The sequence below is a fragment of the Pteropus medius genome, unplaced genomic scaffold (assembly GCF_902729225.1).
Source record: "Pteropus medius unplaced genomic scaffold, Ma_sr-lr_union100, whole genome shotgun sequence".
Lineage (NCBI taxonomy): Eukaryota > Metazoa > Chordata > Mammalia > Chiroptera > Pteropodidae > Pteropus > Pteropus medius.
This window is the reverse complement of record NW_024349801.1, coordinates 27,096,594-27,124,506: the sequence shown is the minus strand read 5'-3', so window position 1 is coordinate 27,124,506 and position 27,913 is coordinate 27,096,594. Positions and strand designations below refer to the sequence as shown.

General features: G+C 37.4%; 2 protein-coding genes across 6 annotated transcripts in view; both read right to left on the bottom strand.

The window, feature by feature from the left end:
- VPS39 (VPS39 subunit of HOPS complex) overlaps positions 1–23,343 on the bottom strand; it is a 37,054-nt gene extending 13,711 nt beyond the window's left edge. The window contains exons 1-10 of the mRNA XM_039888415.1: positions 23,098–23,343; positions 16,255–16,320; positions 10,793–10,857; positions 10,436–10,478; positions 9,153–9,247; positions 8,151–8,249; positions 7,434–7,526; positions 5,205–5,388; positions 1,762–1,882; positions 1,514–1,634 (exon numbers count right to left, since the gene is read on the bottom strand). Coding sequence (XP_039744349.1) covers positions 1,514–1,634; positions 1,762–1,882; positions 5,205–5,388; positions 7,434–7,526; positions 8,151–8,249; positions 9,153–9,247; positions 10,436–10,478; positions 10,793–10,857; positions 16,255–16,320; positions 23,098–23,170 — 960 coding nt within the window. The 5' untranslated portion in view covers positions 23,171–23,343. The remainder of the gene's footprint in view (positions 1–1,513; positions 1,635–1,761; positions 1,883–5,204; positions 5,389–7,433; positions 7,527–8,150; positions 8,250–9,152; positions 9,248–10,435; positions 10,479–10,792; positions 10,858–16,254; positions 16,321–23,097) is intronic.
- A 1,625-nt stretch (positions 23,344–24,968) lies between these two features.
- TMEM87A (transmembrane protein 87A) overlaps positions 24,969–27,913 on the bottom strand; it is a 36,131-nt gene continuing 33,186 nt past the window's right edge. For 3 of the 5 annotated variants that reach the window (XM_039888409.1, XM_039888411.1, XM_039888412.1), the window contains exons 19-20: positions 27,387–27,417; positions 24,969–26,189 (exon numbers count right to left, since the gene is read on the bottom strand). In XM_039888409.1, the coding sequence (XP_039744343.1) occupies positions 26,148–26,189; positions 27,387–27,417 (73 nt within the window). In that variant the 3' untranslated portion in view covers positions 24,969–26,147. The remainder of the gene's footprint in view (positions 26,190–27,386; positions 27,418–27,913) is intronic. The other 2 variants (XM_039888414.1, XM_039888413.1) reach the window with 2 other exon arrangements.

The window sequence follows — 27,913 nt, the reverse complement described above, 5'->3', positions numbered from 1 at the left end:
AAAAAAAGATAAGTTCCTTAAGAGCTAAGATGTTATCAACCAACCCTCTTTCATCACAGAGTAGACTATCTAGTAAGCACAAGCCTAGAAAAGAGAAGGAAAAATCAAAACCCACTTCCATTTCTCTACTAAAGATTAAACAGACAACCTGCAGCAGGATGATCACTGAAAAGATCTGAGACCTTCCTATTAAGAAAAATATAGATATTAAAGAAGCTATGTACTGCATGACATCCTTTTTTATGAAGTTCAAAAACTAAATACATATTCAAGCAAACATGTAAATGTAAAAGATTAAATAAAAGAAATTTAAGGGCACGATAAACACAAAATTTTAAATAATGGCTATGTCTGGAGGGGAGACAAGAGGGACGGGATGGAGAGGAACATATATGTTATATAAGTCCTTTTTCTTGGGTAGGATGGTGAGTTCATTTCATGGGTATTCAGTAATTTTAAAATGAAAATAAAATAAAATAATATAGGGCAGTGTACGAGTAGAAAATAACAGAATGGTAAGATGCTGAAATTAAATGTCCCAGGAAAGAAAAAAATTTTATGGGATATTAAACATGGCCAACTATTAAGACCAGATTTTTGTTTTAAATCTAGAACTCATACATCCAAAATAAATGTTGCTCTTCAAAAGTACTCATCGTATGTGACTATAAACATATGTATACCAAAATTTGTCACTACTGCTTTCCTTTCAGAAATAATTCATAACATAATCTAGTAATTAAGTTTTCCTATAATTACCTTCATAAAAATTTCTTCTCTTTTACCAAATTACCACCATATGGTTTAATGACTAGGAAAAGCTCAGAATGACTTTTGGTTTTTTTCTAAAAGCAACTCCACCCTCTACAAATGACAATAATCACCACCGAGGATGTCCAAAACAACAAGACAAGCCCTGGAAATCAGTGTCCAAGAAGTCTGTTGGCAATGGCAGTATTATTGGAACCAGAGCATGGTTGCTACTTCACTGCAAACATCGTTCCATGCAAACATTTGAGGAGAGTGACAGTCGTAAATATAAAAGTACAGCCCTGCTGAATGCAGCAATTTGAGATGGTTGCAGAACACCTAAAAGAAGCCCTGCTAATCTAAATACAGAAGTCCACTGTTGAAAGGGATGTTGAGTAGTTCCATTCAATAAGAATGTAATTTTACATTTATGATTGTTACTTCACTCTAATGTTTGCACTGTCTTTCATTTTTCAAGGCCAGACCATATCTATTAAATTATTTTATTCTATTAATTCTATGAGGTACTACTATTATGGCACTCATTCTATATTTGATAGATAAGCCAATTGAAAAGGTGAAATCACTTAACACAGATACTTTAAGGTAGAGTCAGACCTTGAATCTAAGTCCTCTGACTTTCAGTTCTGTGCTTATTCTATCAGTCCAAACTAAATATAAACATGGACTAAAGACAAATTACCTACTCTGGAGAACAATGAGGAAGGCAGACTCACACCCTAATCTCAGAAAAAAGACTTACTGCAAGCTGCAAAGCCAATTCAAACTGCTTGTCCTGGAGAAGCTGTTGGATTTGGGTTGCCATGGGGACAGGAATGAGTCTCCAAACAAAATGATTGCTGGCCACGTAAATAATGTTTGATCTGGAGGCAGGAGTAAGAATATCAGCAAAGGAGCACAGGCTTTATGACAACACAGGTGACTCTAAAGCTTTAGAATAATATCACATTATTCTAAAGGCAGCTACGTTAAAGAAAAAAAGTTCCTTACCCGCCCGAGGTAATGAAACGGGGCCTTTGCAATTCAATGCTCTGGACCAGAAGCCTCGGCTCAAATGTTCGGATCTCCACATATCGAGGCAACACTGCAATGATGTAAGGAGGCTGATGCTCTGTGCAAGAGAGAACATTTTGAGTTGTAGTTCTGGTCTAAGGCTTTAGGCTTATGTTGCCATTTCTAAGCTGCATTTAGGCTCAGTTGCCATTTCTAAGCTGCATTTAAATGAGATCTCCAAAAACTCCACTAGTCAAATACCAAGCCAGGATCCTATAGATATGACATAAAAAGAAAAAAAGATGACCTGAGTGATGCAAAGAGAAATCTCTTGCACGAAAAGGATGCATACAGCTTTGCTGAGAGCGACCTGATCCCACTCCTACTGTTTTCCCCCAAAGAACTAGGTGGAAGCTTCACTTGCTCCTTTCTCTTCAGTCACAAAACTAGACCAAAGGCCAGCTGCCCCTAACAACTTACCAATGGGAAATCGAGGTTACATAACCTCTTCTTTCATTCTCTTAGGAAGCACAAGAGGAAGGCAACGTCTTTTTTCCCTAAAATGCTAAAGAAAGGGTTCAACATTTCTGGCCAATGTTGTTTCTACTTGAGATTTTCAAGTAGATGTAAAACTCCACTTGATATTTAATGGTTCAGAGAAAAGATGTAAAACTCCACTTGATATTTAATGGTTCAGAGAGAAGGCAGCTGGATGGCATTCTCAGTGTAGCTGTTTTCTACCACTTACATGAGGCATCTAGAGTGTCAAATTCATAGAAACAGAAAGTAGAATGGGGGTTGCCAAGGGCTGGGGAAAGGGTGGTTTAATGGATATGGAGTTTCAGTTTTATACGATGAAGAATTTCTAAAATCTGTTGCAAAACAATGTGAGTAAATATAATACTACTGAACTGTACATTAACAATGATTAAGATGGTAGATTTTATGTTGTGTTTTTACTACATTAAAAATAAATTTTTTAAAAAAATTTTAAATTAGTAAAAACTGAACCACTAGATGGCATAATTGTCACATAGAAATTTAACCTCAAAGAATATAATTATAAGAACATTTTCTGTGTGGCTAACTTGCTATGAGCTTATTTTTCTCATTATCTATTTTCTTATAAAAATTTTTTCATTTTATATTTAAAATTTATACTTTAAATAATAGTATAATAAAATTTCAAAGCCCGAAGGGAACTCAGAAATGAGAAAAACTAAGTAATATTTCCATCAATTTGAATGCTATTGTTGCTATTATGTTATTTTTCATCTTATGAAAAAATAAAAAAGTATGTTGATTTGTATTGGATTTTTTTTCTTTTAATGCTGACCTCATTTTTAAAAGTTAGTACAATCTTCTCTAGTGTTAGTTGGTATAAATATGTAATATTTCTGTCCTTTTTAACTTAATAAGGTCTAATTTTTTAAAAAAGATAATCTATAATAGAAACCCTTTTGATTGTCATATCTTATCATTTGTTCAGTCTCCTCAACTCTTCAGCGCTGTTTCTCAAAAACAACAGAGATGGTCTGGATCTCTTTGTATCTTCAAAACTTTGCAGAGTTGCTGGTGTGCAGCAGGCATGTAATAACTGGCTGACAACAACAGTGATCCATCTATTCGCCAAGCATTTACTAAAAGGCCATGTTTCAAAAATAAATAAATGAATGAGTGAATGAATGAATGGCCATGCTGCAGGCACTACTTGACGTGTATCAAGACATGAGCCCAGAGCTCACGGAGTTCCAACATGAGCAGAAGAGACAGACAACTCACTGCATCCAGAGAGGATGGTGTGGATGCCATGACAGAGAAACCTGAAAGGGCTCTGGGAGCATAAAGAGGGAAGTGATTGAATGTGCCTGCAGGTCAGAGAAGACTTTATAGAGGAAGTGCCACTGAAAGAAGCCTTGTCACATGGGCAAGACGCTGTTGGGCGAGAAGAAAGGAAACAGCAACAGTGCAGACAATGGCACAGTGGGAGGGAGTCCGAAATGACTGGAGCCTGGGTGAAGTAGCAAAGATGAGAGCGAAATATAAATAAAATTTAAAATACACACCATCCTAAGTTTCGTATTCCTCCTGTCAGATGGTGATTCTCTCACCCTACCTAGAAAGAATGTTCTTTCCTTTAATATGTTACGGCACAGAAATGTTTTTGAGAAATATTGCTGAAGGCACTGGGCACTAACAAAGCTTTTAAAACAGGAACTCTCACACTGGGAAATCAGAAACATACTTCAAGCAATATTACACATATCTTTATCCAATCTACCAAGGTCCTTCTTTAAGGAGAATAAGGCCCTGGAACATCATGAAGCTTCTTCTCATGAAGCTCTCAGCCCCTCAAACTTGTTAACATACATAACCTTGGGCCTTATAAAATACTATCCTTATGATTTATCTTCCTTCCTGTCGATTACTCTCTAACCACCATAGAATAACCACCCTAGAACATAATGCTTTTATCAAAATGTTGAGGAATCTACTGGCCTCTCCGACCTTCTCATAGGTTTCCTTATTCTTCCATAATTCGGCCCACCTGTTTTAGCCAGCTCAGTCTGTCACGCCCTCTCACAAAGCAGCATGTATTTTGCATTTCTACTCATTTTTCAAAGGATTCTTTCTGCCTAGAATGAAAAGGAATTTTTCTTCAAGCCAGATCCTAAACCCCCTGCCTGATCTAAGTCTAATCTTGCTGATGTAACAAAACGTCTTCCTGACTAATGAACAATGAATTTCCCCTTTCTGAACTACTGAATCTCAATTCATCCAACTTAATAACTTAAGTAGTGCCTTGTTTTATCTCTTTATCCAAAATGTAATTTTGTCTTCAGAGCTATAGTCCTTAAAGACAGCATGCCTTATGCCCCACTCCACAGCAATAACTATTATTAAAATGCTCATTCTTCCAACAGAAATATGCTTCCAGGCAATACTGCAGAGCACTGGGAGCCTGAGGCAGGTGTCGGACAGAAACACCTAATGTGTAGGCCAGAGACTGACACTTAAATGCCGTCTGTGCCTTTAAGCTACAAAAACAACAGCAGCGATAATCACATCAAAATCCCTTTGATATTGAGTTATATGTATTATAGGGATAAATAAGGAATTTTCACAAATTACTTGGCAGAGGACACAATAAAACCATTAAAAAGGAACTAAGAAGTAAAAATAGCCATAGACAATCCCTTCCTAAAATGTACAATTCTGTTTTCATTTTCCCCCGTCTGGGGCAAAACTCAGCTTCCTAAAAAAATCAGAATATTCCTTTTTTAATGACCTTAAAACAGTCGTCTTCTTATAAGAAGGGGAACTGAGAGTGAATGACACTAAACCATAGTCTGCTAAAGCTTATGAATAGGATTTCATTCTGCAAAGGTGGCACATGGCCCCAGCCTCAAGTGGGCAACAGCAGCTGCTGTTGGTCTCACCCATGGCCACTGGTATGTCTGTCCAGTTCAGGGCACATTTCTGTGTGCAGATCCCCTCTTCATTGAGCACCACGGTGAGATCATCCTGACCCACGGCCACTTTTCCATCTGCCAGAGGTGCAACTAAGGGCTCCAGTTGTTTTCCTGTTGGAAAGAGCTCTTTGATGGACCCCTTTCCGTCCACCTACAGGAAGACACAAAGTGAGTCATCCAGCATTCTTTGGCCAGAGGCATGAATATGGCCTAGAAAAATCCAGATAAAACCCAAAACCTACAGAAGCCAATATTCCTTGCTTGGCTTAAGAAACAGATAACAAACAGAGTTTGTTAACACAAATTTTGTCATCACAACATAGAATCAGTTTTCTTTTTCTCTAACACAGAGACAAGCATTGAACCTGGCAACTAACAATGTCAAGTGCTGGTCAAGTGCTGGTCAGGATGAAGAGCAAATGGAACTCTCATACGATGCCAGTGAACTCTCATACAGCCATTTTGTTTGTTAGCTTCTTATAAAGTTAAATATATACTTATCATATAACTCAGCAATCTCATTACTAGACATCTGCCCAAGAGAAACAAAAACTTATTTGCAGTGTATAAAAACCTATATGCAAATGTTTATAGCAGCTTTATCATAATGGTTAAAAATTTGTCTTTCAACTGATGAATGAATGAGCAAACTGTAGTACACTCATACCATGGAATACTACTCGGCTATAAAAAAGAATATATTGACACACACAACAACATGGATGGATGTCAAACGCATTATGCTAAGTGAAAGAAGCCAAACTCAAAAGGCTGCATACTATATAATTCCATTTGTATGACATTCTGGCAAAAGCAAAACTATGAGAAAAAGAACAGAGTAGTTACTAGAGTTTGGGGTATAGGAGAAGGTGTTGACTTCAAAGGGACAGCATGAAAGAATTTTTTTGGGTGATGGAACTGTTCTGAATCTTGATTGTGGAGGTGGTTACAGATCTCTAGGCATCTGTCAAAATTCAGAACTGTAGATCAAAAAGAATGAGTTTTACTGTTTATAAATAAATAACTTTTGAATATCCTGGTCCTAAAACAAGATATCCATCCTCAGACTCTACCCTCAAGAAGGCGATGGAAGCATTCAAGGTTGTCAGAGGAATGAGACCCTTACTGCAACTTTTGGCTCAGTCCCCACCCCTCACAGCCTTCTCTAAGCACCTATATGCCTAGTTGCTTTTCAGTTGACTGCACAATAGTGACTCCTTTACAAGTTTACAACTCTGATGCTGATAAAATTAGGATATTCTAATAATATAAATATGGAACAAATATATTAACTAGATAAATAATTAAGAGCTAACACAGTGGGGGATGAGGAGAAAGGTGCCTACAATTGCCAAATCTGGATTATGAAGCTAAGAAATTTAGATTACCCTATGAAATATCAATCTTTTTCTACATAGCGTGTGCATACTGGAGGAAAAAAACCAATGTCCTGGGTATTTATTGCTTAGGTTAAGAGAAAAAGCAGGTTATTATATATAAATATACATTATAACATATATAATACACATTATTTTTATATACGTGTATGAATCTCTGTGTGTGTGTATCTCATGGTATTTCTGTAAATAGGGTGGAATCCCATATACCAAAAGGTTAACAGTGATTATTTCTGAGTTGGGGGATTATGGATGATTTACACCTTTTATTTTTTTTATATTCTTATTTTCTACGATAAACACATGTGGCTTTTGAAGTTTAAAAAAAGAAGTGAAAATATTTTTTTTTAAAAAACATTGGGAGGCAGAAACCTCAAAGTCTTAAAAATACTTAAGTTAATACTAAAATTAGTTTATAATTCCTGAGCACTGAAGCCTGAAGACAGCAGTCCACGATAATGCTGCTGAACAGAAGCAAGCGGCCCAAACTGTCTGTTCCAATAATTAGATACAGGATGTAGAGAAGTCATCACGTAGAAAACTGAGAGCTGACTTTGCCTGGCTTAAGATACACAGATATCTTATTTGCGGAAGATGCTAAGAGCTCAATCAAACAAACACAAACCTTGTTTACAGAAATATCATGAGATACACACACACAAACCCTGTTATGGCAAAAACTCTACTTAAGGCAATTTCTTGACCTATAGTTCAGAAGCACATAATCACCTCCCCCAGGTAACCTCATAATCATCTTCTCCAAGGCAAACTGATGATATTTGCAAAAACTAAGTTTTACCCTTATTAGGTAGTAGTCTCTCTTGAAACCCACACAGATAGAATTTTCACACCATGCCATGGATTTGGGAACATCTGGTACATTAAAGTCCCCCTGAAGAAAGAGAGCAAGAGTTCAACTTAAAAGAAAAAAAAAATCATGACCTTCCTGTTATTCCACTCCCATTCTGCAAAATCGCCCTCATCCTCATCTGAATTCAATTCTATAAGCACAAAACTAGAAAACTGCCCATATTAAAAAAACAGCAGGTCCTCAAATAATGTCATTTCGTTTAATATAGTTTTATTAATAATATTGATGAGATACCATAGGAATTTAACTCTTGTTTATATCAATTAGCCTATAGTAAAAGTGGTTTCATGGTATGTCATTTCAACTAAAGTCACAGAACCTATCAACATTAAGTAAGGACTTACTGTGTAGCTCACACACGTACTGGACAAGGTGCATTTGGAAAAGGCAAAAATCCACTTTGAAATAAACCAATTTATTAGAACCAATTTATTAGTCATAGAACTGTATTACCCCTGCCTCTGAAGACCATGAGACTTTTATCAGTGGGCATGAAGCACTCATGTGCTTAGAACAGAATACTGATCTGAAGAAAATTCCAAGACTGGGGTCCTAACCTTCACTACAGCTGAACTAGAAATCTTTCAAGCTGTGGGTCAACTAGAGCAGTACCTCCCACCTAACCTATGGACTGGTGGACTTTACCTGCAATTCATGAAATTCCCTGTCCTTCCAGAAATAGAGCTGCAGCTTCTTTTTCACAGCCACACACATCCGCAACACCTCCTCACCAGTCTCTGTGTGCTGGAAAGACACACCCAGAGCAAATGAGGCTATGTACACAATGACTTCATAACTGAATGACATCTATTTTAGAGATTTTTCTACCTTGAAATGGCTACTAATCTGAGAATCCCTTGTAGTACGAAGTTACACTGCCAGACAAGCTGAGCTGGAGAAAACTGTACCCAGAAACAATAGACAGAGGAGCACTTCATCCCCATGGGCTTCTGGCCAAAGGTGCCTGTGCTAGCAAATCTCATGGACATTCATAATTCAGAGAAGAAAATCTTGGGGCAGGATTTCACCTACATAACCACTTCCTTTTTTTCTTAAATGTTTCTCACTCATGGCTGTCAATACATGCTGGGTCGGGGATCAGCATTTATCAGTGGCCACTTTCAACCCTTTAAAGGAGTCAGGAAAAGAATATGTCTATACACAAAACAACACAGTATCAATGTAGACCATAAATGCTAGAAAGGGAGTAAGGCAGATTTTGAAGAATGTAAGGTTATGAATTGGCAAAAATAAAGAGAAATGTCTTTATTAAATAAAGACCACAATGATGATTAGAACAAAAGTCAATTTAATATCTTATAGTTATGTTCATGGTACTATTACAGGTTTGATTTCCCACTAACAGTTTGTTCATGATAAGTGTTTTTATCCTTAGTCAGTTGCCTCCTGCCACACAGAAGTCTGGTGCTCCAATTAGCACACATACAGGGAATGCAAATCTTTCAACCTCAGACCATATACTAAGGGGAAAATTTCTCTAATAACAATCCAAAATCAAACATTCTCTTTGGAGTCTCTGCTGGGTTTGGATATCAATGTTATTCTTTCCATTTAATGGTAGGAATGATGTAGGAAACCCTGTATTTTCTAAAGCACAAAGTCAAATTTCATTTTCCCTACACTTACCTGGAGGTCACATGTGAACAGCGATGCTCCCTTTGCCTTTGAAACCGTAGTAATTTGTTGAAATGTCAATAAGTCATGGACATAAATATTATTTTCTGTTTAGAAGAATGTAAAATGATAAATTATTACAATTCTCTAGTATAGACACCTTCAAGACAAAACTAATAACAATAACAACCAGAAGAACCAAATGGCAAATGCTGGTTGACGATGTACCTTTAGTTTCACTAACAATGGTTTATTCTGGCCTATTACTGGAATAATATGACGAAACATTTAAGAAGTCACTCAATCTTCTGAACTTGGATATTTTGTTCCTTTAGATTTGGGCTGGCTTGAATAAAAGAGCTCTTCCAAAGTACTCTTATACGCTATCTTTCTCAAGTTTGGAAATTTGTGATACAATATTTGTATGAGAAATGGTTTTCAAAGCTACTTACGTTAGGAGGCTCCAATAAGAGAAAGAAAATCCCCTGTGGATTTTGTACAAAGCCACGGCAAGGATTTTTTTTCTAGCAAAGCAAGCAAAATAATTTCACTTGGGCCTCCTATTTAACTTGAGTCATGAAGATTCAGTTACCGTAAATGTTCTCCTCTCGACTTAGAAATGAAGTTTAAAATGATTCTACCATTTGGGCCCTAGAGTGTAAGGCAAGTTTCTCGTTCTTGGCTTGTCAAGCCGGCCTCACTGGCTGGCTTCCACAACACTGTGGCTTTTCACACAAGGCACTGGACAGTCTGGCCCTGATCTGTCTCTCACCTTCCTCTCACCACTTTCTATCACATATCCTAAGTCTGGCGAGATCTCAGGACCTTTGCTTAAGCTGCTCCCTCTGCCTATAATGCTCTGCCTGCAACTCTATTTCTGTCAAAATCCTAATCATGCACTAGAAAACGTCCTTCCTACAACACTTTTTATAAATTTCCATTGTACCTTATCACACTGAGTCATGATTATTTCCTGTCATTTCAGTCTTCACAATCATAACATAAATTTCAAAGATAGAAACCATGTCTCTTTCAACCTGATATCCCCGATGCCTACAGAAGGGCTCAATAAATATCTGCTCCATTACTGAATAAATGAAGTGACACTCCTTGGAGAACAGGGCTCAATTTTCTGAGGGCTGCTGTGGCCTTTATTACCTGTATCTTGCTATGTCTGGTTTAGAACATGTCAGTTCCACTGTTAAGTAACAACTATCAAATTAACCACGAAAGGGTGCATTGTCATAGTTTTTGTTTTTTGACACATGAAATACAAACGTAACCCCTTTTCTTACCTAACAAGCTGACCAAAATCTTAAACTGGGAAACCACATGGATCTAGAAAACAGCAAATTATTAGAGTCAATTAAACATTTCTGACAAAGTTTAGCAAATATTCATTTAACTACAGTGCCGAAAGGAACCAAAGAACCTATACCAATGACAGGGATCTGATTTCGATTTATGTGCAATTGTAATTTCTGCTTGTGAAAGAGGATCTCAGGCACACGATGGATTGACAGAGATCTCTGCATAAATGAGAGGACACAGAGCAGAGGACTCAAAGAGTTAATAAATGTTACCGAAGTTCTAGCTTTGACAGGGTCTCATGGAAGTCAAATATTCCTGTGGCCACTGCCATCACTGCCTACCTGCTGAATCTTTTTGGAGAAGTTCTTATTGGATTTCTCTAGTGTCACTTCAAACCTGTTGCAGCCTGTGGAAAAGAAATCAACATTCACAGTTCCAAACACATGGATACTTATACAAATAACTACAACAAAAAAATGCTTCTCCATACTGCTCTTCTACGTGAATTTTTAAAAATTCCTAAAAGAATAGAAGTTGGATATCTAAAATATCCAGTTGTCTTTACTGCATATAGTTAAGTTGCTTTCAACTCCAATTTTAGAACAGAGGGTTTCATGCACTTCCACTTGGCATTAGCAGAAAAAGGATCACACCACAGAAGTTTATGGAAGCTGCAAGGTACTTGTGAGTCTGAAGATCTTATCTTACAAAATAGTACCTTGGTAAAATGTTTCACAAAAAAGATATCCATTTGACGAGAGTCAAATATAAGAGCCCAAGCAATGAAAAGAAACCCAGCCCGAAGCATCCTTAGATCTAAAGCCAACTAAATCCCAGCAGCTACCCTAAGTCCCATATCATGGGACAAAGCAAACACTCAACACCATACCCAGAGCTAAAGCAATTTAATGCATCTAAACTTACTGCCACTTTCAGGTGATGCTACATCTGCTGGCACTGTTGCAAAAAAGGGGGAAAAGTTATACAGCATAAAAACATGTGAAGCCAGCTTTGCTGAAATGACAAAAAATTCAGCCTGAAAAGTCACCAAAGAGTCAAAAAGAGAATAATTATTAACAGCAGCTATCATTAACTAAGCAATAAAACTAGGTGCCAGGTTCTGGGTTTCAAAATTCATAAATTTATATATCTTTTCTGTAACCTCACAACTACCCCCAAGAAGAAGGTATTATTATTCCAATTTCATGTCCGAGGGACCTGATAGGTCAAGCAATTAGGTAGCAGCTAGTGAGAGAAAGCAAATTTGGGGCTAACTGTAAAGCCCGTACACTGAGCCCACACCTTGCTACCTGTCTCCCAGTTCGTGAAGAGAGACTATTTACATTGCTGGCCCCTGCCTCCCCGGAAGTCAGTGGAGATCCTTTAAGGCAGCCACAAGGGCCCATGCTACCAAGGCTGGACTTACTTTCTCCACGTGTCCCTTAGCAGAAGGGATAAGGAAGGGGTCCTGAAGTTTTGGGACATTCAGAGATATGCCCTGTATCCTGCCATTGTATTTCGCGAGAAAAAAATAATTCAGCCATTTCATGCTTGATAAAGAGTTCTAAATTTGAAAAGAGCTTTATTATTAATTCTAACAATTCTCTTTCCAAGCAAAATGATTTAGGGCAGAGATTCTCAAAGTTTCTGGTCTCAGGACCAATTCATAATCTTAAAAGAGAACCCCAAAACTTTGACATGAGTTATATCTATCAATGTTTGCCATATTAGAAATTAAATCTAAAAAAATTTAAAAATATGTATGCATTAACTCATTTAAAAATATTAGTAATAAACCCATTACATAAAATAAATAACATTTTGATGAAAAATATTTTTCCAAATTTTAAAAAATGCAGTGTTTTACATTTTTGTAACTCTTTTTAATGTCTGGATTAATAAAAGGCAGCCAGACTTTCACTTCTGCTTCTACATTTAATCTGTTTTGATACATTGTTTTTTGTTGACATATATGACAAAAATCTGTCCTCATGTGGGCATGCAGTTGGACAAGGAAGGAATATTTTAACAGCTTTTTCAGATAATTGCAGATCATCTTCTTTGCTACTATACCAAAACTTGAAAAATGGAGTTTCCTGCAATGCGGAATCTGAAACCTAATAATAAACTTTTCTGTTAAAGTACATTGTTCTACCTTACACTATGAATGGATCTTTTACTCATGTATGATTTAGAAAGTTCACACACTGGAAAATTTTGGTTCCCTGAGTTATGCAGATTTTCCAAATGTTCGTACATTTCATTAAAGAATATTTAAAAAAAAAAAAATCCCAATTGTCATCCCCTCAATTTCATCAGAAAAATATTTAAGTATTGAGAAGCTATCAAACTCTTGAGAGTGGGTACAAGTTTTCCACAACTCTAATTTTCTCTTGAAAGCTCTAACTTTATCTTGAAAGCTCTAACTTTATCATTAGCAACAAATACTGCCAGTTGTTTGCTTGAGTTGTTTTAATCCAGACAGACTCTCTTTGCTCATTTTTGAGAAAATAACTATCAAATACTGAAATGATCTGAAAAACCATAATCTGTTAGTCATTCTTTCAAGCAAAAATGATACTCCATGAAAAAAAGTGGCCAGTTCAGCTTGTAACCCAAACACTGACAAAAGTACTTTTCCAAACCGAGACAGCCACTGTGCTTCATGCCTTGGCACCCAGCAGAGTGCTTTATATGTACTTCCCATTATGTCATAGAGATTATTAAAAAGATGTATTCTCAAAGGTCAGAAGATAATAAATTTTACCGCCTCGTAATTAACAGTCTTAATTGAAACTACCTTTAACAAAACAAAAACCAAAGCCACTGTGCGTACATGCTGGAGAACAGCACAAGTACCAGTACAGTCTGGTACCAACAAGTTTGCTGACCACTGTCTTGAACTTATGCTAAGAGGCCAGCAGTATTAGCTACTATTACTTTGATCAGTGCAAATGTCAATAAATGTCAGTGAAAAAAAGAAAAAAGTTTTAGTGCTACTGTGAGCTTAGTTTTGACCTTGTGGATCCTCTACAAAGATCTTGGGGACTTCCCAGGGTCTACAGACCACACTTTGAGAACCTTTGCTCTGAGGTGACAGCACCACTGAAATAAACCTAAAGTTGTTAAGACCTTAGATGTGAACTAATTTAACCTCTATGTTTAAGACATGAGTAGAATGACACCTAGAGACATTTTTGAGCTCAAAGGAGATGTCTTAGAACCCAGGTCCTCTTAATCCCAGCCTTTCCAATACATCTCATTACCCTCTCCCTTTCCTCAGACAATCTAATTGCAGGCCTATCCAAGCTTGGACTATCTCAAATTTAGAGACTGAGTTAGTTCTATGGCAGATTCACGGAGGCCCAGGTCTATTTCTGGCCCATAAACAGGCCAGAGCTGGGCCAGAACTAACCTGCTCTCTAAGGGTACAGGAAGAAGTAAAGTCTTTAATCAGAGTCTGATTTCCCAATTTTCTAAAGTAGGTTAATACTGCTACTGAAGTTATTTATGGAGAACTGAGGCCCAGGAAGATTAACTAACTTGTAAAAGGTCATATGGTAAATTGATCAAAGGGCAAGGAATAGCCGCCACCAGGGTTCCAAGTCAGGTTAACAATAATATTATCAGTTGGAGTCTAAACTATGTTGAAATGTCTATTTTTATAGTCTAGTTTTCGATTCCTCACCTCTTACACAGAAATAGTATATTAAACAAGTCACTTTATTGTTGTATTTAGTATTTGATGTCACAAAAAACTGATTATCTGTTCGGGGAAAAGAATGTTAGGCTCTCTTATCTTCCCGCCCTGCACGATATCTGTATCCACAGCAGATAGTCAAAACACAGAGGTTGAATGCTGAATAGAAACCAAGGCAAGATTAATTTTTAAATTACTGGCTATGTAGGTGACAAGTTATTCTGGCTCCGACAACTACAAATTTAAAGCAAGAGCCAGCAAAGTACTGCTCACAGGTTAAATCCCGGCCTCCTCATGTTTCTATAAATAAAGTTTTATTGGAACATAACCACACCCATTTATTTACATATTGTCTATGGCTGCCTTTTTGCTACAGCAGCAGAGTTGAGTAGTTACCACAGAGATGTTAAAGACCTGTAAAGCCTAAAATATTTACTAGTTGATCCTTTTTGGAACAAGGTTGTTGACTCCTGATTTAAAGACAAGTTGAAGTACTTAGAAATGAAATAAACCCTCTGTTTTGACTGTCTGTTTTCTCTGCTTACCCCACCATGGTACCTGACCAGGTGGCTTCCTCTTTCCCTATTGCACCAGTGAAGGGTAGCAAAATATACCACCCCAGAATTGGCTACTTTGGCATAAGAATTATCTTGAGCTGAAGATAACTGAGAAGAAGCAGATACAAGAAAAGCTCTCTCTGCTCTCCCCCTATTTGCCTAAAAGCAGGACATAAATTTACAAAGCTGCCTCTTCCCCTCTCTATAAGGAAGGACAGAATTTAATCACCAGAGACAACTCAAGACCCTTATTAGCCCAGAGATGGCATCAGAAGAACCTATATAACAAACTTATCTCCAATTAGTTCCCCTATATATTTGCTTTCCCACAATTTGCCACTCTAGAAATTCAAAGTCCTTTTCGTCTCGTCACTTCACTAAAAATGTACTGTTTTGTTGTTAAAATGTAAGCCCAAGTTCAAACCACCCTTTGAGTTATTCACCACTGAGTGCTCTCGTGCGTATGTAGGATGCACAAGTTAATAAACCTGTTTGTTTTTCTCTTCTTAATATGTCTTTTGTCAGTCTAATTCACAGGTCCTCAGCCAATGAACCTAAAATGAGTAGAGGGAAAAATAATATTTTTCCTTCCCTACACTATTTAGATGTTCTTCTCCTCCAGTTACCTTTTGCTCCAGGTTCTAAAGAGAAGGCTCTATCTCCTCTCTTCTTTAACTTGTTCACTAAAGAAAGTTATTTATTAGGTTGAAAGCTATGAAATTTTGTTTTTTTCCTAATATGGTCAAATAATGACAATTTCATATGACTCAACCTACTCAGGCATTAGCAGCAGATTATTTCTATAGACTCCGTGTCTCCAGGGCATAATATCCAAACATACCAATTTTCCATAAAGACAGCACAGAAATAAAATTAGGAAAAGGGAGTAAAGTACTTTTTTCCACAATAGAGAATATCTTAACAGAATAAATTTCACATACTTTTAGTTATTATTCTACATTTTTAGTGACAAAGTCACATTTGATTAGAGCTTTAGTTTTTAAAGTTCTTTCAAGCATTTTATTGCATCCAACCTCAACAAATTTGTGAGAAAAAGAGTTAATGGAAGATAAAAATGATGTTGGAAAGGACCTAGTCACAGTCAAGTGGCCAAAGAGAAGTAAAGCTGGACTCAAACCCAGGTCTTCATTCACCTAGTCTATCTAGTTAATAAGATCTTTTAAGTGAATGGTTCCTAATTTTTTTTCCCACTACCACATCATTTACAGAAAAATCTTAATTCCCACCAGTAATATTTCTAATTTTTGGCAGTGGGTTTCCAAAAAATGAGGAGGGAAGAAACATCCAGCTCCACCTCCCCTTCCACCTCCCAGATGGGAGCAGGGAAATATAGTTTGGAAAAAAATCCTGGAGATTCCTTCATGCTTCTTCCAACTGCACTACTCCCAACCCTAATCATTCTTTGAATGGTCCAGGAATCACTGATTTCATAGTTGTATACTAGCCAACTATCAAAACTTTTTGTGTGTGTGTGTGTGTGTGTTATAAACCATGTCTTTCTCAATTCTGGAAAATTGCCACTTACCAACATCCTTCCGAATCCTATACAGAAGAAGATGTCCTTGTTTGGTTCCAACAAGAAGCCATTCCTCTGGAAAAGAAAAGAGCTATGAAAAAGGACAGCCAGCTTTAAAAGACTCTATTTCTTTATCTGGGGGTGGAATCAGAATCAAAGAGTCAAGAAAATGAGCTGCTTTTGATAGCAGGCATTTCACAAAGCTAAAGAATGTTTATAGCCAAGAAACATTTGAAAATTAAATGTATTTATTCAATAATTACTAGGCTAAACATTTTAGAGGATAAAAAATGTCTCTGGCTTCACTGTTCCAAAACGAAACTGACCAAAGTATGATGGAAGTTTATAAAATCATAAAAGATAGTATAAACATGAAACTAGGTACCTAATCTCACGAATAACTAAAAGGCATCCTTTGAAGATTTAATGATTTTACTTGAGGGAAAATAAGAAGTGCCATAGTATGTTAAACTTAAAGAATTCATGATCTCAAAAGATAGTCTAGCAGATGGTAATAAGTGCTGATGAAGATGTAAAGAAATTGGAACCCTCAAACATTGTTGGCAGGATGCTGTCAACTTTAGAAAACAGTCTGGCAATCCCTCAAAAGATTAAATGTAGAATTACCATATGACCTAACAATTCCACCCCTGGACATTTACACGAGAAATGAAAACATATGTCCACATAAAAACTTATATACAAATGTTCATAGTAGCATCATTGGTAACAGCCAAAAGGTAGAAACAACCCAAACATCCATCAACTGATGAATGGATAAACAAAATGTGGCATATCCAGACAAAGGAATATCAGTCAGCTATTAAAAGGAACAATTGCTGATACATGTAAAAACAGGGATGAACCTGACATTATGCTAAATGAAAGAAGCCAGACAAAAAAAGGCTACATATTGTATGATTCTATTTATATGAAATGTCCAGAACAGCCAAATCTATAGGGACAGAAAGATTAGTGGTTGCCTAGGGCTTAGTGGGCTTAGGAAGAAATGGGGAGTGAATACTAATGGGTTTCTTTTTAGGGTGATAAAATGTTCTAAAGTTGACTGTGGCAATACTTGCACTACTATTCTGTGAATGTACTAAAAACCACTGACCTGTACATTTTAAATGGGTGAAATGTATAATATACAAATTATATGTCAATAAAGCTCTTATTTAAAAAGAAAAAAAAGTTGGTCTAGGCCCATGGTTCTTAAACTTTGGTTTGTATCGGAATTATCTGAGGGTTTCTTAAAGTAGATCGAAGGGCCCTATCTCAGCTTCCGATTCATTAGGTCTGGAAGTGGGCCTGGGAACTTGCATTTCTAACAGGTTCCCAGGGGATGCTGATGCTGTTGGTTCAAGGACCACATTTTGAGAGACACTGGTCTACACTAAAAGTAAAGAGGTTTCAAAATGGTTTAAATAATTACCCTGACAGTCATTCCTTTCATAAACTCTCTTGATCCTTTGTAAAATAAAATACTGGATAACAATACAAACAGATAAACCCTATTGAGCATCTGCGAGGAAATGCTCAGCACATATCATATGTTACTTCACTAATCCTCACAACTATCCTTTGAAATAAGACCTTTTTATAAATCTCCATTTTATAGATGTGGAAGTTAAGGCCTTTGGGATAAGTAACTTGTCCAGAGTCACACATGTAGTAAGATGTCTGTAGAAGGCTCAGGACCTAACCGCATGCTGTGATGCACTTATTAAGGTATTCTACATCAAACGAATGGATGTTGGACAGAGGATGTCTGGAAGGCAGCAGTTATATTTATGAAAACAAGTCAGAAGCCACCTCAGGAACATTCTCCAGGTTGATGTCTTTTAGTCTTCAGGAAAAAGATAGTGATTCTATCTTCTTTTATTTTGCATTTTAAAGCAAACACAGAAAGTAAAACATTATATGCTATAATGATGTAAGTAGAAGCTCTAATAGAACGATGGAGATTTATGTTGGAGTAGAACATGGGGGAAAAAAAGAATTCAATTCACAACACTTGCTTTGTAAAAGATATTATTTAGAACTCTAGTTATAGATATCACTGTATTGAGCAATTGGCGATATTTGAATTGATTTTTTAGGGTACTCGCCGATATTTCAGGTATAAATAAAATGAAGTGAAAAAATTTTTTAGATTCGCTTATAGCATACATAAAAATCTATAACCAAAAAGCCAATATAATGTTCACTATCCTCCCTATCCTTCCATCTCAACTGTGCCCCCCAAACCCCTGCCAGTTCCTGTTTTTCTTTATCTCTTTTAACAGCCTCATCTTCCACCCAGGTCTGTAAGTTCTATCAATTTTACCTCTACAACATACCTCCCAAAAGCCCTCTCCAGGACCCCCTGTGATGGCCTCAACTGGTCTCACGCTACATGTCCTTCCACGTCTGCCATCAGTTAACTTACAGATCTCCAATGCTGTCACACTGAGGCTTAAGTCCTCAAGAAGCTGCACTACCAAAAGATGAAGTCAAACTCAGAAGCATGATATCTGAGAGGCCATTTTCCATTTTTATTGAAATGTTTATTTGCCAAAATATGTTCTTTATCAAATGTCTAATCTACTGGACATAAAATGGAATCAAGTAAGTTCACATTTATTTTTAAAATTTTAATTGAAATCTTATTTGATCCTTTTCATGCTTTCATTTGGAGGTACTAAGGGAAAATGCATTTATCATATATGCAAAGTTTTTTGACAACTATCCTTTAAACAGTAAAAGCACCACACACAAACCCATTCCTAATACTCAAGCTTGTAAGGAAAAACAGTGTATCATCCAAGTAAAAACATTGAACCCTGAAGAGACACAATGTAGTTAAAGAATTCAGTGGGGGCTCAGGTGGCCAGCAGAGGACCTAACCCATGTTGGGCCTCCTATTTTATGACATGTCACCAGATAACACAGCCATGCATGCAAAACACAGAATGAGAAGCCTGCTCTAGAGCCTGCTCTACAGGCTTCTCATTCTGTGTTTTACATGCATGGCTGTGTAGAGCAGTCACAGCATTGGGTAGACAGCTCCTTCTGAGACTCAATACTGCATATCAGAAAGTGAAACACACTACACAAAGAAGTCTCACACAGACATAAACAAATGAGAGCCAGCCCTAGAAAATTCTTGAAGGCCTATCCTGAGCCACAAGGCTGGACTCGATCCCTCCTGGGAAGTGAATGAGTCCTCTTGCTCATAACTGCCCTACTGAAGTTCTGCCCAACAGAGCAACTCCGTCCAACCTCATGTGATTAACAATTCCATTTCTGGCCCAATCCTGGCCACTGCAGGAAATAAACTGGTGGTCATTTCCCTTCTTTGGGTCACAGGACAAAGAGTAGTGTTTCTCAAAGCAAAAGCTCCTGATTAGCCACATCAGAATCACTGGGACTTATTTAAAATGCACGTTCCTGAGCCCTGCTCCCAGAGATTCTGAATCAATGATTCTGCAGTGTTGCCCAGAAATCTGCATTCTTTAATTTAAATTTTTCATTACGTGAGACATTTATGTAGTTCCAAAGCTAAAATTGAGAAGTCTAGCTTCCATCTTTGTCTACTCCACCCTGTTCTCTCCCTTCTGTTATATGTAACCATTTTAGTAATTTTTGATTTATTTCTCTATTGTTTCTCTGGATAATATAAACAAATATAATTGTGTATATGCATATACAGATACACACACACACACACAAATCTGCATTTTTTTACAGGCTCTGAATATACATTAAAGTTTGGGAACCAGGCTCTAGAATCCGCCATGGTTTACTAGATATGTGACCCTGGAAAAAATTACTTAAATTCTGAGGTTCTTCCTCTGCAAGATGGAGTTATTATTTTATAAAGGCTCAATATGATTAGTCTGCAATAAATGAAAGTTATTACTATTAATATCATTATTTATTAATTAAATACCTATGTAATGAATACCTATTAGGAGTCAAGAACTGTTCTAGGCTCAGCAAATAAAGAATATATAAAACAAAGTTCCTACTCTGAAGGAATTTATATTCTAATATGGAGTAAGAAAGACAATGATATATAAAATAGCATTAAGTTGCAATCCATGATAAAAAGAAAAATAAGGCTTAAGTAAGAACTAGCACATTGGTGGAAGTGGCATTCTCTTTTATATAGGTAATTAGGGAAGGTCTTGCTGATTTATGTGACATTTCAGCAGAGATCTGAATGAAATGAGGAATGAGCAATGAAATATCTAGAGCAAGACAGTGCCAGGCAGCAGAAACAGCGAGTGCAAAGGTCCTGAGGTGCATACATGCTTTGTGTGTTCATGGAACAAGGAAGACTGTATGACTACGTCTATTACCAGAAAGACACAAGGGGTAACAGCATGCGTGATAAAGTCAAGGAAGTAACCAGAGGCCTGATCACGTCAGGTGTAGCCACCATGGTAGGGGTTTTGGAACTTAATTCTAGTTGTGATGGAAACACACTGAACAGTTTGAGCAGACGATATTTGATTAGATTACGTTTTCAAAGAATCACTCTACCTCTATGTGGATAAAAAACTGAAAATGGTACAATGGCAAACACTGGGTGATCAGTCAGAAGACTATTACAGTAATTCAGATGACAGAGGATGGTGCCCTCATCAAGAGTAGAAAAAGTAGAGATGGAAAGAAATGACTAGATTCTAGATTTATTCTGGAGGTGGAGCAGACAAATTTACTGACGGACTTGATGTAGTGTATACGAGAAAGAGAGAAGTCAAGAATGATTCCAAGGTTTTTGGCCTTAGCCAGATGGGTAAAAAGAAATGCCATTTGCTGAGATGTGGGACATGGGGGAACAGGCATGTTTTGGGAGAGTGTAATCATCAAGAACTGTTCTGGCCATCCAAATGAAGATGCTGAAAAGACAGCTGGATTCTACAATGCTGGAGTTTAGGGAGAAGTCATCAGCATCAGTATCTTCTTCATTTCCATTTCCCAAGAGATAGATGTCTCAAAGACATCTTCCAGCTCAAATATTGTCTGGCCTTGCATGATCTGGCTCCTGGAGGTTCTTGAATAATCTTCAGGTGAAATGGGTAATGACTAGAAAGAGCAATGTTTACTGCTGATAAAGTCTGAAAATAGTTTTGAGGCAGGAGGCGGTAAATGGCCTCTTGTACCTACCACAGCATCCTAGGACGCAACAGGCACTTTTCTTGTCTGGTGAGAAATCAAGGCAGGCCAAATGCTATCTACCATTTCAAAACTGTCTTCCTGAAAAGCACAGGTACAGGGAATCTACTGTGCCAAAGTGGAATTGGTATGCGAGGCTGAGATATGTGTACTCCTAGTCTCATAGGGTATGAGTCAAGCATGTGACAAGTAAAGTGTGATAAGCAACTGAATCCATCCTTTTCAGAAGCTTATGTCCAAGGCAGAGCTGAGTAACCCGCCTCCAAGCTTCCCTAATAGGTGGCATATGCCTCTAGTATTACTTATTTTGTATCAAAATCTGTTTATGTCTTTGTCCCCCAGCGTGTGTCCCAGAAGCAAAGGCACTGTGTCTTATTTATCCTAGTATTCCTGTCCTTAGCAGAGACTGGTCCATGTAGGCACTTAATACATATTTGATGAGGAAATATCAAATATGTATTTGATATGTATATGTATTATATTTTTTCTCTATTTTTAATTCTTTCTCAGAGCATTTAATGACAGAAAAAGGAGGCATTCTTGAGATAATCTGGAGGAAGCAGGATTCTCCCCTTAACCCAAAGGACTAGGTCAGCTTACTTTGGAGGTGTGATTTTAAAGAGGCCAGGGCTGCTAAAGGCAGGAAGGGTGGACATTAACATGAAGATTTGTAGTGAAAGCACCCTACTGCAGAGGCTGTGAAGAACTCTGCAAGGCTGACTGGGTGGCACTGTGCACAGATGATGCATAAAGTGCCTGCTACCACCAAGAATCCACCAGGTCTATCATGGGTACTTAGATCATTATAAGATCTGATTAAGGATTCTGAGCTACCTTTTCATGGCCCTTGATTTTCAGTGCCTGAACATTAACACGAAAGACTGGAATTATATGTTTGGTCTTTGGCACAAACATTAGGCACAATCACTCATAAATGGCAACGTAATGTTCATAGTTAAGAGTCAAGGTTTAGACCCCTGAAACCTTTTGTCTTCCAGAGTATACAAGAGATAAGGGATGCCTGACTCTGCTTTCTGCACTGGCCACGATTATGAAAGTTTTTATTGGTTAGATTTCATTCAGTCTGAAATGATGCTCTTCTACCTACACAGTTAGGTAACTTGGGCACTTTGAATACAAGGCAATCAACCATTTGGCTAGATAAGAGTTCAGAGTAACAACGTTAAATTACCTACAATAATGAGAAGTAAACGATGAATGGATTAGATTAGGAACGGAAAAAAGGCATATGGTGTTAACTTGCTCTATCTACCCTAGCCTACTCCTCCCCCGCAAAAAACAGTACAACACAATCATCTAGGTAAGTTCAAGTCCCTGGCAGGATGAAAACTTCCCACTGCTTGTGCCTCCAAACTAAAGACTTCTTAGGAATCGTAATGAGCCAAAGCCGAGCACGATTAGTAAGGAAAGCTCAACCTCCAACTCTGCACCAAGAGCAAGGGCAGGTGAAACGTCCCTACAATGCCTGAGTCCTTGGGGATCGCCCAAACAGCCCCACCGCCCTCAGTATCTACAATGCTCCGCACTCCTTCATCCCAGGCTCCTCTAGGACAGCATCAGACAGGAACCCACACAGCCAAACGCCCGTCCACTTCCCCAGACTCTTGGGAGGTCTGGGCCGCTCCCGCGCTGCCCCTGCCAGGGCCCCTCGGTCTTTGGGCTCACCCCAGGCGGCCAGACAGTCGATCTGCAGAGGCAGCTTTTCTAAGATCGGCACCGGCTCGAAGGCGTCGTGCATGGCGGCGGGCAGAGTCGCCGCTTCAGTCTCCCCCTAAGCGTGCTGGCCGGGCCCGGGGCCAGAACTAGACTAAGGGAGTGGCCCACCAGGGTCTAGCTAAGGACCGCAACTACAGGATCTTCGGCAACAGAGCCATCGTGGACACCGGACTTCCTGCTGGTCTAAACCAGCCCCTTCCGCAGCCGAAGTCCCACCCCTTCCGCCTCGGCTCCTAATGCACCTTCAAGGAATGCACATAGGCTTGGGGCTCCGTTTCACTCTAGACCCTGAGTATCTCCTTCGTGGAGTCTTAGTAGCCATGAGTTTAACAAGAAGAAAATATCTAAATCTTAGAACTGTCTTAGGCAGTGTAGCGTGATGGTGAAAGAATTCGGGCTCTGGCGTCAGACCTTGGATGGAGATCTGTCATTTTGGAAATGAGCTGTGACGTTTAAGAAATTTCATCTCCAGAGGCTTTAGATTTCCTTATCTGCAAAATGATGGCAGTTATTTATGTACCTACCTAGCGTCGTGAGAGCTTAGCAATACCTGACACACTGAACACTCAATAAATGGTAGTTTTAGTATTACCATCATCATCCCAGCCTTACCCTTGTATTTAAAAAGTTGTTCCACGCCAGTGGTTGGGGTGAGGGGGGCGGTTCCTAGACCAGTAGCATCAGCATCACCTGGGAACTTGTTAGAAATAGTCTCAGGCCTCATGCTAGCCCTACTGAACCAGAAATTCTGAAGAGGGGTGGGGTAGGGGGTGCCCAGCAGTTCGTTTTGTTAAGTCCCCAAGGTGAAGCCATGCACTTTAAAGTTTGAGAAACACGGCAAGAATGACCTGAATTTGGCAATTCCAAGAAATGTCACAAAATTAAACATTTTGGTTTAAAGTAAAAATGTAAAAAAAAGGGGGGGGTGAGCCTATGATATGAAGTAAAGAGACTGGCCCTGGTCACTTTGTTTTTACACACTGTCATCTGTAAATTAGGAATATTATCCCATCTTTACCAAATGCTGTTTATGATAAGTGAAATATTTTCAAGTAGTAAAAAACACAAAATAGCTAAACAAATCTTGTGTTATATCTGATTTTTACCACAGAAACTGGACACCTTGAAAATTTTGAATTGCCAGCTGCTGTGCTGGAAGAAGGCCTAATAATACCTTGTAGTTGCAGGCTCAAGGACCAAGACTAAAATAGACAAAACTATAAGGTAACAAGTCAATGTAATACTACAAATTCCTTCTGAATCTGTTCTAAAAAATGATAACACTATACCCCAATCACAACATAAGAAGACATAAGAAAAAGCAGAATTATCAGATCCCAGGTTACGGAATGTGTACTGTACACTCCTGCCCAATGCAATAATTGTTTTTTTCCCCTAGTCTCAAGTCAACATCTAACCAGCCTCAAAAAATATTTGACCAGCTATTCTGAAGCATTATGACTATCATTCGAAGTTTTAACATGGAAAAACAGAAGCCTACAACAGTTGCAACAGCTGCAACAGCCTTTAGCAAAAGGTTAACCTGAGAATACAGTCAGTTCCTCATATGGTTCCTTAGAGATATTGCCTAGGTGATTTTTTAAAAAATCACAGCAAACAGCTGTAGAGAAATGTTACATAAATGTAAACACTTTCACTATAGTAAGAGTTAGTGAAGACTGTGGTCATGTGGTCACTGGTTTCAACAGATAAGAAGATACAGAATAAAAACCATGGAAGGAAAAATTCCCATGAGAGAGTTTAGGAAAAAGAAGAAGGAGCTTTAGAGAAAATCTAAAAAAAAACAAACCACATAATAATTTTGTTAACATTTTTTTTATATTAAAAAATGGCATGAACTTTCTATGTAGAACAAAACTCTTGGGAAGGCAAAAGTGGACAAAACCATTAAAACAGAAATATAGTGCTTCAAATGAATCCCATCACGTTGTGATGTCTTATAAAGTCTCTAAACCAACACCAGTTACAAGAATATTCAATCCTAAAGAATAAGCAGCAGTCCAGGGCCTCCACACCACTTCATGCAGGAAAAACTGTTTAAATTAAGCGAGAAGGACCTGTTTCCTTTCTATTAGCTCCTGCTTCTGAAGGATTACAGTCCGCAGGGTGCTCACTCATAAGCACTTAGCTGGAGTGCCTCTCTGCATCTAGTGCAACACCCAGTGAATGGCATGAACGCAAACAAAGCATTGCTGCCTTGGAGGCTTACAAAACAGTAGTTAAAAGTTCTGGAGTGTGCACCACATTGCCAGCAATGGGATCTGTCACAATAGCAGATGTCAAAAGAGTTAAGCTAATATTTCTCTCTAAAGTACATCTGAAATAGAAAAATCTTTAATATACACCATTTGTAAACAAAATTGCACTTGATTTTGCTTTTTTAAATGATCTGAATTACACTGTAACAGTTCCTTTCTTTTCTTCTCTTTTAATCACTGATAGAACCACAGCTCCTTAAGTCAGGAGGATTCTTTTTTTCTTAAAACTACCTTTGAAAGATATAACCTTGGCTTCCCAGGAAACAGAAAGATCATTAACAATTTTCCCCATCACCTTTGTAACTAACTCCCTAAATAAATAAAAATTACAGGCAGTTGCTCCCGGAGATTACATATTATGGTGTTGATGTCATAGTTCTTCAGATGTTAAAGTTTTTAGTTTGACAGATTAAACAATTTAAACATTATAGAAGGTTCAGGAACAACACACGTAAGTTGCATAAACATCCATGTCAGGGTGTGGGAGAGAAAGGGGCATCAATGTTGTAAATAAGAAACTTGAAGATTTTTCTCATCCTATGAACTTGTTTTCAATAAGATATTCTCCGTGTTCTGACACCTCTCGCCAGCTCCAATGCACAAATTTGGATCAAGGAACCGATCAGGATGTCACTGCCTCCTTTAATCCTATGGAGACTGACACAGAAGCTGATCTCTTCCCAGATACTAGCCATCTTCAATTGCATGCCTTCCCATTCTTTACTCCATTTTGGACCTTTCAAAATGTGTAATCATTCGTTCCTAGAAAAAGAAAAAAGGTTACTCTAAGTGCATTAATTTTAAACGGTCTACGTTCCAAATATCTTCTACATAAATAATGCGCACGAGCATTTTCCACAAATACCTGTTTATGTTCATTAAATATCTATGTTTATATTCCTAATCATTATGAAGATTTTGAAACATAGAGATGTCCGGGCCCTACACAAGATTTAACTGAATCAAAATCTCTAGGCTTTTGGACATCAAACCACAAATCAAAAGGAATTACAAATATCTTAGAGATGATGAAGATGATTAAACAAATATTTACTCAAGAATAAGCTTTAATAAAAATGTGTACCTCCTCTGATTTAGGACTTGAAGAAATACTCCTAGATATAGACAAAGATTTACCCCCAAACATTTCTACTGAAACACTCATAACAAAATACTAGAAAGAATTAACTGTCCAAAAATATAATAGTGTATAAACGACTATGGTATATCCATATATTATATATTCAGTAAAATTACATCGATGAAAAAGTTCTAGAGATCTGTTGCACAATAATGAATATATAGTTAACACTGCACTTGAGAATCATTAGGATGGTCATTTTATGTATTTTTCACCATTTCTGGTGTGTTCAAAAGGCCTTCTAAAATCAAGAGACTCTAGAATAACCTAATATTCAGAACATGTCCAGAACTAGTTCCCAAGCCTTTATTGTGAAGCCTTCTAAATGAACTGTATGGAGGCACATTAAAAGATTAAAAAGCAATATAAACATTAGAGATACTAATTTTAAACTTAGTATCTGAAGAGAATAGTGAAAGACATAACATTGAATAATAACTTAGTAGGTAGCTTAGTAGGTAGCTTTGATCTATTATACTCCTTTCTGAATACTTTTATTATTTTTGCCTAGGTAAGGGTTAAATGTGAATTTCTTAAAGACAAAGGAACTAGAACGCAGGACAGTATGGTATTTGCTACCCAATTTAAACAAAACACTGCAAAGTCTGATCATATAAGCTTTGGGGGAAAAAAAGGGAAACATGTATAAGAAAGGAAGCAATCTTACATATTTGAGTTCCAAAATCAGTATTTCTACTCTCATCCTTTTTCAATGATACTCTTATTGAGTCAAATAAACAAAATCTCCCTGAAAAGAGGACTTATGACTCCCTATTAAGTCACTAGATCCAGTTTATGCACATGATTTGATTACTAACCTCATCTGAATCCAGAAGGGCTGGAAGTGCTCTGTAGAGAGAAAAACACCAAATTGAATAATGTAAAATACAGCTGTAAGTGGTTCATAAAGGACAGTGGAATAATAATTGCAATTAAAAGCTTTTTTGTTTGTTTGTTAAGATTTTTAATTAATTAATGGCTGTTTGGGAGGGGTGTAAAGCAAATGCAAAAATAAGAATCAAAATTACTGGAATTGTATAGAAAAAAACAAAACATGTTCTGCTTTGTAATAGGACCAATGTGTAATAAAATTATGGCCATGGAAAGGAACTCAAAAATTCCAAAAGAATTATCCCATTGATTTTAGCTAAATCAACGGAGATCTATAGCTAAATCTTTCTAAGCAGAAATGTCATCTGAACAAATAATTGATTACTTTTCTTTGTATATCATTCTCAATCTTTCATTATTTTTTAACATCTTTTAAATATTTTTAATTATTAAGTAATTTTTTACTTCTAAAGTTAACTACAAGCATTCATTAAAATAATAAAATACTAACTTT